Source organism: Phoca vitulina, unplaced genomic scaffold (genome assembly GCF_004348235.1).
Source record: "Phoca vitulina isolate PV1807 unplaced genomic scaffold, GSC_HSeal_1.0 scaffold58, whole genome shotgun sequence".
NCBI lineage: Eukaryota > Metazoa > Chordata > Mammalia > Carnivora > Phocidae > Phoca > Phoca vitulina.
Genome location: NW_022589761.1, coordinates 4,214,217 through 4,233,144, shown reverse-complemented (window position 1 = coordinate 4,233,144; position 18,928 = coordinate 4,214,217). Strand labels below are relative to the sequence as shown.

The 18,928-nt window shown below is 55.4% G+C and overlaps 1 protein-coding gene across 1 annotated transcript in view; it reads left to right on the top strand.

Moving 5' to 3' along the window:
* PEPD (peptidase D) overlaps nt 1-18,928 on the top strand; it is a 116,970-nt gene that overhangs the window by 81,639 nt on the left and 16,403 nt on the right. The window contains exons 10-11 of the mRNA XM_032390457.1: nt 11,263-11,331; nt 12,798-12,875. Coding sequence (XP_032246348.1) covers nt 11,263-11,331; nt 12,798-12,875 — 147 coding nt within the window. The remainder of the gene's footprint in view (nt 1-11,262; nt 11,332-12,797; nt 12,876-18,928) is intronic.

Below are 18,928 nucleotides of genomic sequence, written 5' to 3'. Positions count from 1 at the left end.
ATTCATCCTTTCTGATGGCTGAGTAATATTCCATTGTATATATGGACCACATCTTCTTTATCCATTCATCTGTTGAAGGGCATCTCGGCTCTTTCCACAGTTTGGCTATTGCGGACATTGCTGCTATGAACATTGGGGTGCATATGGCCCTTCTTTTCACTACATCTGTGTCTTTGGGGTAAATACCCCGTAGTGCAATTGCTGGGTCATAGGGTAGCTCTATTTTTAAATTTTTGAGGAACCTCCACACTGTTTTCCAAAGTGGCTGTACCAACTTGCATTCCCACCAACAGTGTAAGAGGGTTCCCCTTTCTCCACAACCTCTCCAACATTTGTTGTTTCTTTCCCTGTCCATTTTTGCCATTCTAACTGGTGTAAGGTGGTATCTCAATGTGGTTTTGATTTGGATTTCCCTGATGGCTAATGATGATGAACATTTTTTCATGTGTCTGTTAGCCATTTGTATGTCTTCTTCAGAGAAGTGTCTTTTCATATCTTCTGCCCACTTTTTGACTTGATTATTTGTTTTTTGGGTGTTGAGTTTGAGAAGTTCTTTATAGATTTTGGATACCAGCCCTTTATCTGTAGTGTCATTTGCAAATATCTTCTCCCATTCTGTGGGTTGCCTCTTTGTTTTGTTGACTGTTTTCTTTGCTGTGCAGAAGCTTTTTATCTTGATGAAGTCCCAAAAGTTCATTTTTGCTTTTGTTTCACTAGCTTTTGCAGATGTATCTTGAAAGAAGTTGCTGTGGCCGATGTCAAAGAGGTTACTGCCTATGTTCTCCTCTAGGATTTTGATGGATTCCTGTCTCACATTGAGGTCTTTCATCCACTTTGAGTTTATCTTTGTGAATGGTGTTAGAGAATGGTCGAGTTTCATTCTTCTGCATGTGGCTGTCCAATTTTCCCAGCACCATTTATTGAAGAGACTGTCTTTTTTCTATTGCATGTTTTTTCCTGCTTTGTCAAAGATTATTTGACCATAGAGTTGAGGGTCCATATCTGGGTTCTCTATTCTGTTCCATTGGTCTGTATGTCTGTTTTTGTGCCAGTACCATGCTGTCTTGGTGATCACAGCTTTGTAATATAGCTTGAAATCGGGCAATGTGATACCCCCAGCTTTGTTTTTCTTTTTCAACATTTCCTTGGTGATTCGGGGTTTTTTCTGATTCCATACAAATTTTAGGATTGTTTGTTCCAGCACTTTGAAAAATGTCATTGGAATCTTGATCGGGATGGCATTGAAGGTGTAGATTGCATAGACATTTTAACAATGTTTATTCTTCCGATCCATGAGCATGGAATATTTTTCCATCTTTTTGTGTCTTCTTCAATTTCTTTCATGAGTGTTTTGTAGTTCCTAGAGTATAGATCCTTTACCTCTTTGGTTAGGTATATTCCGAGGTATCTTATGGTTTTTGGTGCTATTGTAAATGGAATCGTTTCTCTAATTTCTCTTTCTACAGTTGCGTTGTTAGTGTATAAGAAAGCAACTGATTTCTGTGCATTGATTTTGTATCCTGCCACATTACTGAATTGCTGTATGAGTTCTAGTAATTTGGGGGTGGAGTCTTTCGGGTTTTCCACATAAAGTATCATGTTGTATGTGAAAAGAGAGAGTTTGACTTCTTCTTTGCCAGTTTGAATACCTTTTATTTCTTTTTGTTGTCTGATTGCTGTTGCTAGGACTTCTAGTACTATGTTGAACAATAGTGGCGAGAGTGGGCATCCTTGACGCGTTCCTGATCTTAAGGGAAAGGCTCTCAGCTTTTCCCCATTGAGGATGATATTCGTTGTGGGTTTTTCATAGATGGATTTTATGAACCTGAGGAATGTTCCCTCTATCCCTATACTCTGAAGAGTTTTAATCAGGAAAGGATGTTGTATTTTGTCAAATGCTTTTTCTGCATCAATTGAGAGGACCATATGGTTCTTCTCCCTCCTCTTATTAATGTGTTCCATCACACTGATTGATTTGCGAATGTTGAACCACCCTTGCATCCCGGGGATAAATCCCACTTGGTCGTGGTGGATGATCCTTTTAATGTATTGTTGGATCGTATTAGCTAGGATTTTGTTGAGGATTTTGGAATCCATGTTCATCAGGGATATCGGTCTGAAATTCTCCTTTTTGATGGGGTCTTTGCCTGGTTTGGGGATTAAGGTAATGCTGGCCTCATAGAATGAGTTTGGAAGTTTTCCTTCTGTTTCTGTGTTTTGAAACAACTTAAGTAGAATAGGTATTATTTCTTCTTTGAATGTTTGGTAGAATTCCCCAGGGAATCGATCAGGCCCTGGACTCTTGTTTTTTGGGAGGTTTTTGATCACTGCTTCAATCTCGTTACTGGTTATTGGCCTATTCAGGTTGTCAGTTTCTTCCTGTTTCAGTCTTGGCAGCTTATAGGTTTCCAGGAAGGCCTCCATTTCATCCAGATTGCTCAGTTTATTGGCATATAGTTGTTGATAATTTCTAATAATTGTTTCTATTTCCTTGGTGTTAGTCGTGATCTCTCCCCTTTCATTCATAATTTTATTAATTTGGGTCCTTTCTCTCTTCTTTTGGATAAGTCTGGCCAGTGGTTTATTGATCTTATTAATTCTTTCAAAGAACCAACTTCTAGTTTCGTTGATCTGATCTACTCTTTCTGGTTTCTAATTCATTGATCTCTGCTTTAATTTTAATTATTTCTCTTCTAATGCATGGCGTAGGCATCGTTTGTTGCTTTTTCTCTAGTTCTTTAAGGTGTAGAGTTAGTTGGTGAATTCGGGACTTTTCTATTTTTTTGAGTGAGGCTTGGATGGCTATATATTTCCCCCTTAGGACCGCCTTTGCAGTATCCCATAGGTTTTGGACCGATGTGTTTTTGTTCTCATTGATTTCCATGAATTGTTTGAGTTCTTCTTTGATTTCCTGGTTGACCCAAACATTCTTGAGCAGAGTGGTCTTTAGCTTCCAAGTGTTTGAATTTCTGCCAAATTTTTTCTTGTGATTGAGTTCCAGTTTTAGAGCATTGTGGTCTGAGAATATGCAGGGAATAATCTCAGTCTTTTGGTATCGGTTGAGACCTGATTTGTGACCCAGTATGTGGTCTGTTCTGGAGAAAGTTCCATGTGCGCTCGAGAAGAATGAGTATTCTGTTGTTTTAGGGTGGAATGATCTGTAAATATCTATGAGGTCCATCTGGTCCAATGTATCATTCAAAGCTCTTGTTTCCTTGTTGATTTTCTGCTTAGATGATCTGTCCATTGCTGAGAGTAGAGTATTGAGGTCTCTTACAATTAACGTATTGTTATCAATATGACTCTTTATTTTGGTTAACAGTTGGCTTATGTAGATAGCTGCTCCCATGTTGGGGGCATAGATATTTACAATTGTTAGATCTTCTTGTTGGATAGACCCTTTAAGAATGATATAGTGTCCCTCTGTGTCTCTAATTACAGAGTTTAGTTTAAAATCTAATTTGTCTGATACAAGAATTGCTACCCCAGCTTTCTTTTGAGGTCCGCTGGCATGGAAGATGGATCTCCATCCCTTCACTTTCAGTCTGGATGTATCTTTAGGTTCAAAATGAGTCTCTTGTAGGCAGCATATGGATGGGTCCTGTCTTTTTATCCAGTCTGCAACCCTGTGCCGTTTTATGGGAGCATTTAGGCCATTCACGTTGAGAGTGATTATTGAAAGATATGAATTAATCATGTTGCCTGTGAAGACATTGTTTTTATAGATTGTCCCTGTAAATTTCTGTTGTATATCACTCTTGGGGTCTTTCTCCTTTTATAGAACCCTCCTTAATATTTCTTGCAGGGCCGGCTTAGTGGTCACATATTCTTTCAGTTTCTGCCGGTCGTGGAAGCTCTGCATCTCTCCACCCATTCTAAATGAAAGCCTTGCTGGATAAAGTATTCTTGGCTGCATGTTCTTCTCATTTAGTACCCTGAATATGCCTTGCCAGGCCTTTCTGGCTTGCCAGGTCTCTGTGGATAGGTCTGACATTATTCTGATGTTCCTCCCTCCGTACGTAAGGAATCTCTTCCCCCTAAATGCCCTTAAGATGGTTTCCTTGGTTCTAAGATTTGCAAGTTTTACTATTACATGCCAGGGTGTTGGCCTGTTTTCCTTGATCTTGGGAGGGGTCCTCTCTGCCTCTAGGACGCAAATGTTTGTTTCATTCCCCAGATTAGGGAAGTTCTCAGCTACGATTTGCTCAAATACATCTTCTAGTCCTCTCTCTCCACTCCCTCTGGGATTCCAATTATTCTGACATTGGAACGCTTCACGGTGTCACTTATTTCTCTGATTCTATTTTCATGGATTCTGAGTTGTTTTTCCCTGGCCGCCTCTTTTCCCTTTTTATCTATTATATTGTCTTCCAGGTCGCTTCTTCGTTTTTCTGCCTCAGTTACCCTAGCTGTTAGATTATCTATATTGGATTGGATCTCATTGATAGCATTTTTTAGTTCTGCCAGTTCAGCTTTCATTTCTGCCCTTAGAGACTTTATGTTGCCATTAATTGATTTCTCCATTCTAGCCATTGTCTTCACAATTGCTAGCCTGAATTCCATCTCCGACATCTTGGTTATATCTGCATCCATTTGTAAATCTGCAGCGTAAGTCATAATCTCTGAGTCTTTTCTATTTTGGGGGCTCCTCCTCCTAGTCATTCTGTTGATGGGTGTTTGAAGGAATGTATAGAGTCCAAATTATTGACCAGAACCCAAGCAAGATGCACCTGTTTTCTTGGGACCTTAGGGTTGCTGGCCTCTTGTTTTCCCAGCCTGTCTTCTGCGGGAGGGGCCTGCCGTGCTGTTATTCAGGCAACCCTGTTTGGGCGGAGTTGCCCTGCGCCCCTGTGGCGGGGGATGGGCTCAGCGGGAATCAGTCTTCGGGGCTTTTGTTCTCTGGCGGCTTTCCCTGGCGGCTTTGTGCGTCTCTTCCGCGAGTCAGAGCAGAAGAGACCGTTTCCAACCCTCTGCCTCAGAGCAGAGAGACCGCAGTCTGTTCTTCAGTGAGCTCTCCAGGCCGCACGGTCTCTGTTTCTGTCCGTGCTGCTATAAACTGCAGTGGCCTGGGTTGTGCCCAGCTGCTCCCAGTTTGCGCGCGCGCGACCCCACCGCTTTGGGTTTCCGTCCCGGGGGCTGCAGTTCGCTGGCCCGACCCTGCTGCTCCGGGTTTCCACCCCGGGGGCTGCCCTGAAGTCCTTTCCCCGCTGCTACCGGTCTGCAAGTCTGTGCCCTGTCCGCAGCGCTCGAGGCTGTCGCTTTTTGGCGGTGTAGGATCCCCACGGCCAGGCACCCTCCCGCTGCCGTTTATCCTCCGATACCTGCCTGCGGAATCACGGCTCCCCGCTTCGTACCTCGAAACCAACCGCCTGCGATATTCTGTTTGTAGAGATCCAGATCTTCTTACATCTCAGGCTGGTTTCGTGGGTGCTCAGAGTGGTCTGGTAGATATCCAGCTCAATTCCGGGGACCAGTTGAAATAGAGTCCCCTACTCCTCCGCCATCTTTCCTCTCTAGTTTTGTTAATTATGTCTGGGTTTAGTCCAGGTCAGTCCCTTCTTGGTGACAAACTGTGTGAATGCTACTTGCTCATTTAAAACACCCTCAAGCCTCAGTGGTGGCTCCCTCACTTGCTCTCTGTCTTTCCTCCCTGGGGGGCCTGGGGAAGGAGAGGGACAGGCTGCCTCTCGGTTCACCACCCAGGCCGGAACCCGCCGTTCAGAAGGCCCACAGAGAACTCGGTTACAGGAGCTGGGGCTCTCCTGGGAATTTGGGCAGAGGCTGGGATGGGTGGCAGTGATTACCAGGGCGGGATGGGGGCTCTTCTGCTGGGTACTTTCTGATGACATCTGATCACCCCCAGAAGAAATGAGTGGAATAGCATCCACCCTTCCCTGGAAATTCAACAGTAATGTGGTATGTGCTTCTGGTTCCGTGGGCAAGCTGTTCTCCTGCTGCTGACTCCTAGCAGAGACCCCTCCTCGGGGTCTGGATCCAAGTCGTCTCTGGCTGCTGCCTCCACTTGGGGGAAGCAGGAAAACAGGAAAGCACTCCACTCGCCTCTAGGTGAGTCTCAGGGCTCCTCTCTGTGGGACTGTGATTTTCTTACTATCGAGAATTTTCTTTTAGTAAGTACTCAGGTCTCCAAAAGGCCTTTCCCATTCATTACCTAGCTGTCATTTATGCCCCAAAAATAAGGGTAGTTAATTAAACAATAAATGTGAATCCGAAGTAACTCAGTGCTGTGATAACTGCACAGAACATAGTCATTAGCCCCAAAACATCACGAGACACCCCCACTCCCTCCTTTCTCACTCCTCGAGGCCGGGGCACTTCCCTAAGGAGGCGAGACTTCCGGATGCGTGAGCGGGACAGAGGCAGCTAGACGCCCTGTGTCAGGGGACGCCCGTGTGCGCGTCTGTCCTGGGGAGGCAACGTGTGTCCACCTGCGCGTGGGGCTGCACTGCACCGTGTGGGCGCCGGGGTCCAGGCCACAGAGGGATTCTGTTTGGCTTTAAAGGACAGGAGACTCTTTGTCTAAGCCCGGCCTCCCTCAAGGGGTCCTTGCTGTGTGCACTCCCTTTGAGGCCCCTGAACGACCACAGTGGTGACAGCTGATGTGTCCTGCACATAGGGCTCAGCATGTGGCAGACACTGTTATATGCACTTTCTATGTATCATATCACGTAAGTGATACAGCAGTTCTGTGGAAGGTACTGTTATCCCATCTTACAGATGAGGAAACTGAGGCACGGACAGGCCATACAGCTGGTACATGGCAGCGCTGGGATTTGGCTTCAGTGTCATTACTGAGCAGTGCCCCCGGGAGGCTGGGCATGTGGCCCAGAGCAAGGACGACGGGACACGGCACAGGGTGGAGAACCCACAGGCCTGAGGACGTGGGGGGCAGCCACGAGGAGCCTGCCTGTGCCAGGAGAGAACGTGGGGCACCCGCTGGGGACCGCAGTAACAGTGGGTGTGGGCTGCACCTGGCCCAGGAGGACCCTGCGTGTAGCTTGGAGTGCCTCGGCCTTACACGAGAACCCCGTGTCCTAAGCGCTCACTCTCCTAGACCCGCAGCTCAGCCGAGCGGCCTGCCCATCTTCCCTTCCACGCTCCTGTTCCTGGCGCGGCATGCGCCGGAACTGCCGTGCATCAGGAGGGGGCTGATGCAGCCCCTGCTCACCTCCCCAGCTGGCCCATCTGCCGGCGCTCATGCTTGTGCTGATAGCTTGCTGACACTCTCTGCCCCCGGCAGCCCTTCTGCCGTTATCTTGGGCAGCTGATGCATTTTTATAGGGCCGTGGCTATCTCCTCATCAGGTGATAAACCTCAGAGGGCAGGAGCTGGGCCGTGAGCCCAGGAAGGCTCCACGGGCTGGACGAGCAGGCCCCGGGGGAGGCCCCAGTGCTGTCCCCAGAGACACTGTTCCTGCAGATCTGGGCCTCGGCATCTGCTCACCCTGCCCCATTCGTCATCTCTAGGCACTGACAAATGGGCCTGCCGCTCTTTCGCCGCAGTAGCTCCATCCACCTCGTTATTCACAGCACAGACTCTCCCAGGTTACTGAAAGGTTCTCACTGATGCCTGGAGACAAAGCATTTTCCACTCGTGTCTTGCTTGGGAGAAATTTATAGGCAAGGAGTGTAAATTGATAGAGGCACGGCCCTGCCGGGGAGAGCTTCAAGGACCACGTTGTGGCAGGTGTGTGTGAGACCCCGGCTTGCCTCTGCGCATCGGGAAGCCCCCCCTGCTGCCGGGCCACGGGCCTGGTGCCTGGTCGGGTGCTCCCCACCTCATGCTCCACGCAGGCGAGCAGGAGGGAGCGGGGCGGGTGGGCCCCGCGGGACACCGACACACAGGTGAGAGTCACAGATGAAAGAGCAGGCGGAGGTGATCTCTGGGCTACGGCCCTGCTGCCTGGCTTCCTGCCCCCATCTGCTGATGGGTAGACTGCTCACTTCCAGAAGTTTTGCTGTGGTTCTTCATAGGATCTACCTGTTGTGTTTTCATGCTCTGTGGTTAGGTGTCAGTTCATGGGTGCGTATAGTCCCTGAAATTCTGCTACCGGAAATCCTTGGGGGTCCCAGCCTGCTGCCGACTGTGTTTGACAGCTCTTGTGGATGAAGTGTGGGCTGTGAGTTCATCTTCAGTGTGTGTGTGTGTGTGTGTGTGTTGTGTACATAGCGTGCACACAGACCCTGGCTGGCCTGAGGCTGTGGCTGCCCAGTTGGCTTTGTGTCACTCCAAACCCTGCAGGTAGTTCACGCTGGACCCTGAACCCCACGGAGGACAGACCCACGCTATGAACTCCGAGGGAAGGCTGGTATTTTATTTTTCCCCAGAACCCAGGCAGGCTCCCTGATGGCCTGTTCATGCTGGCGAATTTTCTCCAGGTCTGGCCTTCTGCTGAGGGTGCATCCCGGCCTGGGCCGCAGCTGTATGTGCGGGTGGGGTCTCGTTCTCTTCTGCTACTTCTTATGTCCCTGAGGCCTTGTCCCTGTCCCCAACATGGCAGTGAAAGCCAAGGCCTCCAGCTTCCCCAGCCTGGCAGCTCCGTCTTCCTTCCTTCCGGCCCCATCTTCCTTCCTGTCCCGTGAACGTGGTTCTATGTACTGTCTTTCATGTAGCACCTCTTGAATGGGGAGGTGGGATGGTTTACGGTTCCGGTTTTCAGTTTACTCTGCCATTTGTCTCCTTATGGCTCCAGAGGGACCAACGGGTAGCTTCCAGCCGAATTTGGCTGTAGACTTGTGTCTGTCAGGAGTTAGGCCCTTCTGGCTATGGGTCACCTGATCCTCATCTGGTTCACAGTTGGCCATATTTCCCATAAAGTTCCAGAGGGGTCTTTATCAACTGCCCTTCTATCACCGCCTCGGTCTGTGAGCTGTGTAGTGGGAATGCGTGCAGCTCTGACCGAGCTCCTACCAGGCTCCAGAGGAGCTCCGTGTCACCCACGTGGCCCCAGTTTGCAGCATGCACTGCTCAGCACCCCTGTCCCTTGAAAACCAGAAATGCATGGGACACATCTTTCCATGGGCCCCCTGACCATTGCATGTGTCCACAGCCCAGGCCTGAGGGCTCAGAGAGGGACCTCCAAGGCGCATGAACAGAAAACGTGGGCCTGTTGCGTTCGCCTGTTATTGCCACCAAAGCCCCAGTTGGTCCTCACATCGTGTCAGAAAAGTTAATTCAAACCAAAATTAGATGCTGAAGTCCAGTTTGAACAACTTCAAGTCATTTTCAGCTCGAGTGACTTTTCAGCTTCTGGCGTTTCTCCTCTTCCTGTGGCTAGAAACTGCCCCAGGGCCGGGCTGCAATCCGCAGGTGAAAACTGGGTCAGCCTTCGCTCAGTCTAGTGCTTCTGTAAGCTGTGCCTTTTACCCTAAAGTGCTTTTTTCTTAAATGGAAGCCAGAGTGTGCCATGAAGGCTGTTTCTCCTGAGCAGAGGACACGGCCGGGAAATGCAGGCCTCTGAGGCTGTAGGGGAGGGAAGCCGCCCTCCCACCCCACGTCCTCAGGCCTCTGCAGAATGTTCCCGGTTATTCATCTGCGCATGCAGGCGGCACAGCTGTCCCTCGGCCTGGCCTTCCTGGCTGTTCCCACAGTTGTCTGCGGGTCCCCGCCCCAGGAGAGGCCCTCTGTCCCCAGCCCCTGGAGAATGGCCATGCGGCCCCGAGATCTGCTTCTGTCCGGACAGGCTTGGGTCTTCCTTATAAGGGAGCAGCTCCACGGCGCATCGGGCGTCCTCCCCTCATGTGGGCTCGCTGTGCGGGGGCCCCGTGTCCGAGGCCCTGGTATCAGAGGCTGCCTGCCGGGGCTTGGCACTGGAAGGCTGGCCCCAGGAAGGAACGGGCTGGGCTGTAGCCGCACGCGGCGCTGTGACTTGGTCTCGCCGCCCCCGTGGTCTCCGGGACAGATGTGAAAGTTGGTGGCAGCCCCCAGAGTGCCCCTGCTGTGAATACAGGGCACCGATAAGGGGGGAGTGTGTGCCCTTCCTCGCCTCCCTGGCAGTTCCTGAAATTCTTTCTGTTGAGGAAATCGTTCACTCACAGATACCCAATTATCCTGGAGGTTTGTGAAGCAAGTCTGGAAGCCTATTGAACGGAGCAGAACCGTTCCTGCATGACAACTACTTAATACCCAATCATAACAATTATACGTAATTGATGTTTACAGCGCCTGGAAGATTAGACTGCTCCATACAGATGTTCCCCGAAACAGGCCTCGAGTGAGCAGGGCAGGATTGCCACTCAGCATGCCCACGGGCAGCCTTGGTGTTCCGAGGACGGGGCCTGTGGCACAGCCCTGTGCTTGGGCCCCTGCCCTGGGGGTCGGTGGGTGGGGGGGGGCCCCCTGGACCTGCTTCTCAGATGTTGCCCAGGCCCCCCGAGAGTTCAGCACTGCTGAGGTGGTGTTCATGTGGCTGGTCTGGTCCATCAGCCCCTGTAGTCATCTGCAGGATCTGCCCCAGGAGGACTGGGGGCAGGGCTCAGGCCTTTGCCAGGGGTGGTTTACCCTCTGACCTTGACATCCTGTGCACTTGGAGGACTCCCCAGGCTCTGGCTCTGGGCTCACCCTGAGGGCTAGCGACCCCCTCTAGGATCTCATCTTTGCTTCCCCTGCCCAGAGTGGGAGCTTGTCCACGGGGCCATTTGCTGCTTGGCCTGAGGAAGGAGAAGGAGGACCTGTCCTCAGACCCTGCCTCTCTCCACCCCCTCTGCCCCCAACCAGAGACCACTCTGCCCTGCTTTGTCTCCGTGAGGGCCTGCCCCTCGACCCTGTCCTCCAGGCCAGTGCCCAGCGGTTCTGCTCTCCTTTCCCTGTGCCCCTCCCCAGGGTCAGGCCCAGGGCCATCTGAGGCTAGCTTGGGGCTGGGAGAGCTCGTGTCCAGCCCCTCGTGGTGGGGTGGGCTGTGGCCAGTGGACACGGGAGACCCAGGGATACAGCAGTGGCCCCTGCCCCAGCCCGTCCTCCTGCAAGACCAGGGCTGACTTCCCGATGGGCCCGGGGCACTGGGCGGCCCCCCAACATGGGAGGTGGTGTGCCTCTTGTTTTGTTTTCCCTCTCCTCACTGGCCCCTGCTTCTGTGGCCTGCGCCGACCCTGGGCTCCGGGCTACAAGCCTCGCAGAGCCACGCGGGGGAGCTTGGGTCTTGCTGCGGGCACAGCCAAGCAAGCCAAGCTGGGCCCAGGATTTGCGTGGGGCGGGGGGCGTGCATCCTCTGGCACCTCTGTCCTGACGTCCTTTCTTCCCCTGCAGCCTCTTCGAGCACTACTGCTACTCCCGGGGGGGCATGCGCCACAGCTCCTACACCTGCATCTGTGGCAGGTAAGTGGGGATGACAGAGAGGGGAGGTTGTGGGAAGGTGAGGGCTCCCCCGCCCCCTGAGCTGGGACACACCTGCTCGCTACCATGCCCACAGCAGTGCCCACTGAAGCTAAGCCATTGTCCCCTGCTAAGGCTTCCGGCCCATGCGGGGTGCAGGAGGGAGCCGGCCCACTCGCTGCCATGCCCTCCCTCGCCCTCTCTAGGGTGGCTGCCCCCCCTGGGGCTGCTGGCTAGCCTTCCTTCCCCCTCCACACAGACACACAGCCAGCATGTGGGGACCAGGGTGTGACTTAGGGCTGTGACGGCTTCTGCGTGCAGCAGAGGCGGAAGGAGCCATGTCGGTGCAGGAGGCCGTGGTTCCGTGTCTGTGTGTGTGTGGCCAGTGTGGCTGTGTAGGGAACATCCCGATGGTGGGTGGATCCGGGTCTCTGGGGTGGGGGGTGTCCCCCCACGTGCGGCACACTGTGGCTGGGAGGGGCTCTGTGTGTGTCAGCGGGGTGGGGGTGTCCCCCCACGTACGGCACATTGTGGCTGGGGGGGGCTCTGTGTGTGTCTGTGTGTGTCAGCTGCACGTGGCTGAGTGTGCTTAGAGGCCACGGGGGTCAAATGCCGCTGAGAACGGGGCAGCCCGTGGCTGTGGGTGTGTACGGCTCTGTGCGTGTCTGCGTGTCTGCGTGTGTCACCGTGCGTGTGTCTCTGAGGGGCACATCCTGGCTGGGGGTGGCCCCCTCGGCTCCCGGGTGCACCCTAGCTCGCCTCGCCCAGCTCTGCGCCCTGGGTCAGAGGGTCTGGCCTCTGCCCAGCCAGGACGGAACCAGCAGCTCTGCTGATGCGCACGTCCTCGGCACATGAATAATACATGTGGACGTCTCAGTCTTTGGAAATGTTCTTCTCTGGTGGATAGAGAGAAAAATCATTATTTCTACTTTTATGATTCCTGAGACTCCCGAACAGGGCCATAAATATTACACCCAGGTGGGTTTTTTTTTCCTTTGGACAGACTTAAAAGTCCTTTTTTTCTTAAAGGCATTGCTCATTAGGGAAGCAAGCTCGAGTAGAGGAGCGAGGCTGACAGCATGGCGGCCCCTCCATGGTCCAGGCCCTTCCCCCTGGGCCTCCCCCCCCCAACCAGGAGAAGACGGCTTCCTCGGCGTCCCTTCCCCGGGCCTCAGACCCTTGTCCCCCCACCAGTCCCACATGCCCAGCCCCAAGGGCATCTGCCCACACAGCGCTCGTCTAGGGGAGCCCTGACGTGTCAGCACGGGAGCTGCGAGCCATGAGGCTGGCCACCCCCGGGCCTCTGCTGGAGGGGGGGATGGTACTGCCCGTGGGCCGGGGCCTGCCCCTGAGAATGGGTGTGCACGGCTGTGTGCATGTCTGCGTGTCTGCATGTGTCACCGTGGCTGTGTCTCTGAGGGGCACATCCCGGTGAGGATGGGCTGTTGACCTCCCCCGGTCCTCCGCAGTGGTGAGAACTCGGCAGTGCTGCACTATGGACATGCCGGAGCCCCCAACGACCGGACCATCCAGGATGGAGACATGTGGTGAGTGAGGCCAGCCCCGAGCCGGCCCTGCCCTGGCTCTGCATGTGACCCGCGGGGTCGCAGGGGGTCTCCACCTCCAGGGGGACTGACTGGGGGGCCTCTTGGTCCCACCCTGAGAGGGCTGAGCACAGTGAGGCCCCCAGGTCTGCTCTGGGCCCAGACTTCTTTACCAGGGCTGCCCACATGCACGGCTCCTTCTCTGCAAGGCCAGGGAAGCACCGAGAGAGGGTGCGGGGGACCCTGTGCCGGGTGGTGGGGGGTTGCTGAGGCACAGCCTCAGAGGCGGCCTGAGCTGGCCCCCAGCGCCTGCCCCGTACTCGCCACTCACACCTCTGTCTCGGTACCAGGAGGGCGGGCACCTAGTCTGGAGCGGGGAAGACCCCTGGGGAGCCTCCCACCCTCTGAATCCTGCCAGCCTCAGCCATCCATAAACGGCCATGAGTTCAGGAGGTCAGAGGGGGCTCTTGACCTTCAACACTGTTTGCGGGGCTTTCCTGAGCACAGCTTAAGGTGCTCAGGGCACCTCCTAGAGCCCCGACCAAGCAGATGTGGGCAGGATCTGCAGCCCTCAGCCCCTAGATGGACTCTCCCCTGTTGGCAGGATTGCACTCCCGCTCACGCCCCCCCGGGGTGGAGGGCTCATACTGAGCATAGGCCGCACCTCTCTGGGCAGTTGCCCCGGGTCTTGGCAGGGGTCTGTGTGTGCCTCGCTGACCTGGACCAGCTCTCTCTTTGACTCAGGGACACTGGGCACTGCCCACTTCTCCTCTCCACCTCCCAGACGTCAGGCAGGGCCAGCGCAGCCCACAGAAGACATGTGGTGAGGGGTTGGCCTCACTCACCACATGTCTCCTGTGCTCAGGAAAGCCTGGGCTGAGAGCCACCCAGAGGCCACCCTGTCTTGGCCTTCAGACATCTTGCCACGGTCATCAACACATGGCCGGGATGGGGGGCACGCACTGTTGCATGCGGTTCTTTGGGGCCTGCAGCTCCTAGTTGCTGGGCACCTGAGCAAGAATCCTGCCAGCCTACTTCCCGGCAGCATCGTGCCTCGTGTCAGGTTGTGGGTGTCGCCCTGCTAGGCTCCGTTCCCCTGCTGAAGTTCCGGCCATGCAGCCCGGCGGCCAGAACGTGGCCTCCCGCATGTGTAGCCCAGCCCTGAGGCAGGGAGGAGGGGAACCTGCACGCAGGAGGCCCTGGCCCGCATCCACTGGGGGGCCTGAGCTGTGTTCTGAGCTGTCCCTGCTAAGTGTTTTCAGACATCCACCCAACCCCAGGGGGCCCGTCCCTGCCGCAGGGCACACTGGGCTTGGTGACTGGCTGTGGGCTCTGCAATCACCCGGGGGCAGTAGCGGGACGGACTGTTCTGGCTAGGGCCGCTGTCGCCCAGAGCCTAGTTCCACCTTCTGGGAGGAAACAAAGCCCCTGAGTTCCCTCTTGGAGCCTCAGTTTACTTTTCTGTCAGTGGAGATAACACACAGCTCTCAGAACGGCATGAAGGGGCAGAAGAAATGTGTCAGAAAGGCAGTGGCTGAGCTCATGTGCCCTTTCCTGGGGGGTCTGGGCCAGTAGAGTGGGGATGGGAGCATACAGAGGGGGACACCCAAAGTGTCTGCACCCCTCCCAGAGTGGCTGGTGTCCTTCTTGGCATAGGGGCCAAGGGTATGCAGAAACCCTGACAGGACCTTCCCCTGTACCTGGCCCCAGGGACGTCTCTTCAGGTAGATTTTCCCCCCCCCCCCCCCCCCCCCCCCCCCCCCCCCCATGTGTAGGGGAGGTCACTGAGACACAAGGAAGGTCCAGGTGCAGAGCCAGAGGGATTTAGGGAGGGGGGTGGCTGCCTGAGATGTGGCTCAGCTGGAGACTAAGGGCAGACGGGAGCACCGTGCCCTCTGGGCCAAAGAGAGACCACCTGGTGTCTCCAGGGACTTTTGCGTCCTGGAACCTTTCCTAGTGCTCTTTGTGCCGCCCATTCCGCCTGGACCACGAGGCCAGGATGTGGGAAACCAGTCCCCGGGCAGAGGCAGAGACCTCGCCATACCAGCGGGTTTTGGCTGTCCCGGGGCCAGCTCTGGCCGCCTGGAGGGCCCTGTGGCCGTGCCATGTGGCCGTGATTTTTCTCCTCTGTGAACTTGGCACACCCCAGAGGAAGTGGCTACTTTTCCACTCTCTATCTGCCCCCACTACGGTCCTCACCCCATGAGAGGCTGGTCGCAGCTGCGTTCCTGGACTGGCCGCTGCTGGGGTGGGGCTGGGCTGACCAAGGCGCAGCATATATCCGCTTCCCACGTAGCCCAGATGTGGCCCCGGCCCTCCTGGCAGCGCGTGGCACCTGCAGCTCCTGCTTGCAGCTAAGACAGGAGGACTGAGGGCTGATCCAGGAATCCCATGGATGTTAATGCCAAGTTCAAATTGGTGATTTGATTTTTCTAGTGGTAACTTTGAAATGTAGCCAGTAGAATAATTATGAGTTTATTATAGTCAATTTATTATGCAGCATTTAGAACAACATGTTTTGTTGATTACTGCTACTGCCAGATTGCTGGTGGCGCTTATAATCCATTGTTTTATTGAAATTGATCCGCCACGCCTACTGTGTTGGGTAAATAATAAATCACTCTGTGATCCCAACGTAAAAGCCACGCTACTTCATCATAAGGTATGAAACCAAAATATGAGCATGGTGCAGTTTTTCCTGAAGCTGAGTGTCTCCCAGAGTACAACTGTTCCAGTCCCTTGAAGTCACGTGAAAATGCCCCAGAGATACTTGAACATTGAGGAAGGGGCTGCGTGGGGCCAGAGCTGGTCCAGCGCAGTCAGGCTCTACTGGAGAAGGTGGGAGTGGGGGCTGAGAGGCGGCCAACCTTTCCATCCCTTTCCCTCCGGTCCCAGACGTGCCCGCAGCCCCCCACAGGGAGCCTCAGAGAGCCTGGGCTGTGTGATGATGAGCGCGGAGGGTCCCTAGTTCCTGCCCCTGCCCTCCCCCTCCCTAGCTGAGTGGCTGGTACCCCGAGCCTCAGCTTCTCCATCCACACCCAGCTCTGGGAGGATTCAGCGAGAATAAGCAGTGTTGAGTGGGGAGCCTGGCACAGCGTGGCCTTGGCGGGTGAGAGGGGCAGTGGTGGCCGTCCTCAGAGCCAGCAGGCTGGGCTTCTGCCTGTGCTCTGGGGCCCTGAGGCCCACCTTCCAACAGCGGGTTCCATGACAGACGGGCGGTGAGAGGCACCGCCGAGCCTGAGGCAGATAGCTCTCGAGCCCCGAGGCCTGTTCTGTGTTTTCAGCCCCGCACTGTCCTCGAGGTGAGTGCCAGGTGGGGCGTGAGGCTGGCCAGGCCCACCCCCTGATGCCTCCGTCCCTCCAGGACCAGTACCTTTCCGGGAGCCGGGTCAAAGCTGCTGTCAGCCTCAGTCATTGCCCTGGGAACAGGGCTTGTGAATTAGGCACACTGTTCGCCCTCCATGTCCGCCTTGTCTTCCTAGGACTGAACAGCAAGGGCTGCTTCGCCCACCACGCCCGCTCCGTGGGCCCCTTCCCATGTCTCCCTGCTGGATGCAGCCTCACTTGCTCAGCATGAGCCACAGGTGGAGGACCAGACTTTGATGTGGCTTCAGATCCCTGGGGGCCTCACACTCAGCTCCCTCAGAGCCATGAGGCCTCTTGGGGGGTACCTCTTGGGCTTTTGCCCTTGGCTCTCAGAGCCCTTCCACAGGTTCTCCAGGAACCTGTCTCCCAGCCACGGTCCTAGAGAAGCCATTAGTTGCTTTTTGTTCTGGCGTTTAAGGCAAGTGGCAGACCTTGTCAAACAGGGTGGTAGGAGTGCGGTACACTTGCTGATGCATGCTCGTCACGTGCTCACACGAAGGATGGTGGCTCCTGTCATTGGACACTCTTTCTGGGTAGGAGCCCCGGAAGACCCCTCCCCACCAAATCAGCCCCAGCCAGGTGGGTGTGAACACAGATGTTGTGAAGACAGATGTGGCCCCCATGGGCTGCCCTGGCTTCCCAGAACCAGCCTGGGCTTTGGAAACCAGAGTCCTCAAGGCAGATGGAGGTGCCAAGGGGCTGGTGTGCCACCCATGGGCCACCAGGGAGCGCCGCTGTCCGTGTTCAAATCCACTGGGAAGCAGTGCGCCCAGAGTCGGATCCTCCCTTGTGCTGGGCTCCTGGGTCTGAGGCTGGCCTTTGCAGCCCTCCTGCCTCCCCGGGGCCCCTCGGCAGGATCACCCCAGGGGCAGAGGCAGGAGGGGCCCAGGCTGTGCCTCCGGTGGGTCCTGATTTGGAAAACAGCTGGGACACCCCTCCTCAACCACTGCTGCCTCCCGCCCTACCATCCGATCAGGGAGCGGGGGGAGTGGTTCCTGAGGTAGGATACCCTGTGTATACTTCTAGAACCTTCTAGAGCACCTAAGGATGCCCAGGCCTGGGTTGTCCAGCTGCAGGCAGGATGCGGCCAGTGGGTGGCGCGCCGGACGTCCCAGCACTGGCCAGAAGAGGGCAGCGTTGTCTCAGGATGTGTGGGCCGGCCTCCTCCCTGCTGGCCCTCTGTCTGTGCTGCCCCCGGGGCATGGGAGGGGACAGCCAGCCCAGTTAGGGGGAGAGGCCTGTCCCAGCCCCATGCCAGGTCCGCTCCCCTTCTCCTCTCCTCTCCTCTCCTGTCAGGGGTCGGGGGCCTCTATTTCTCCTTGCCATGCTAATGGTCGGCCTGATGCCCTGGCTCTCGCTTGCCTTGCCCTGCTGACTGGCAGAGGTGGGGACACAGCACGCGATGACCAAAGCCCCGCTTCTCTCTGCCCAGAGAAATAAGGGCTTTCCTCCCAGGGAAGGCCCTGGAGACACCTGACCTGTCACCGGCGTGTCAGTGGCACATGCTGACCATGTCACACCCCCAAGCTGCCCCGTCCTTTCCTTCCACAGATGGGGGAACAGACCTGTGAGGGATCGTGGTCAAGGCAGGCTCTTCCCCTAGCTGGCCACCCTTCCTGCCACCAGCGCCATTACCGCCGGCTCCTTCCTGCCCGTCTCGTTCCCAGTTAGTTCCGCAGGCTTGACGTGGACTAGATGTTAAACTGCGTGGGGGAAGTCACCCTACCTCACCCCCTCCGTCCCAGGCCACCGTGCCATGGGCAGCAGTCTGCATCTCTGTCGGACACCCTGCCCCCAGCCTGCAGGCTGTAGGGGGCCCCCCCGCCGCTAACCCGGGGCCCCAGCAGCCCCCTTGGTGTCCCGCAGGCTGTGATGGGATGGTCCTGCCTGCTCCTGGGAGCCGCCTGCTCTGATGTCTGCCTGGCACCTGCAGCCCCACGGAGGAGCGAGTGTCTCGGGCTGGTGGCGGAGCTGGGGTGAGGGGGGCTCCCTCCACAGCTGGTGGTGGAGCTGGGCTGAGGGAGACTCCAGGCCTCACTTGTCCTGGTGCCCGATGTCCTGGTTGACTTCAGAGAACGAGTGTCATCTCCAGAGCCTGCTCCCTGACCCCTGTCCCCTGGCTGTTTCCTCAGAGGAACACTTGATTCTCACCCAGCAGCCCCATACCGAGGGTTCAGTGGTCTTAAAGACATGCCCAGGCCTCAGGGTAAGAGAACACTCTCTGGGGGGCACAGACCCCGCTAGCCTGGACAGCCAGACCAGTGGCCGTAGCCGTCAGCCTTCCGTCCCAGTGAGAAGCACCTTCACATTCTGGCCCCATCCCACGTGCGCAGACCTACCCAGACTAGAACCGGGTACCCCTCCGCATGGTCTGTCCGTTCTGTGTACTTTACATTCCTTGCCTGCACCCCACTCAGTTGACTTCACCGCCCCCGGCTTGAAAAGCACTAGTCCAGACAGCCTGGATGGTCACAGACATCATGGGACACTGCTGACCAAAAAAGTGAAATGAAGCATGTGCTGGGCTCGTGACACGATTCCGTCCCTCCCCGACGGAGGCCACTGCCCTGATGCCCAGCCCTTGTCCGCTGTGCCGCGGTGGCAGAGAATGCCTGGCTGGATGGTCACTGTGTCCCACCCACATAGCGGGCCAGGTGCCATGTCGTGCCCTTCAGGGGACTTGGCCCCAC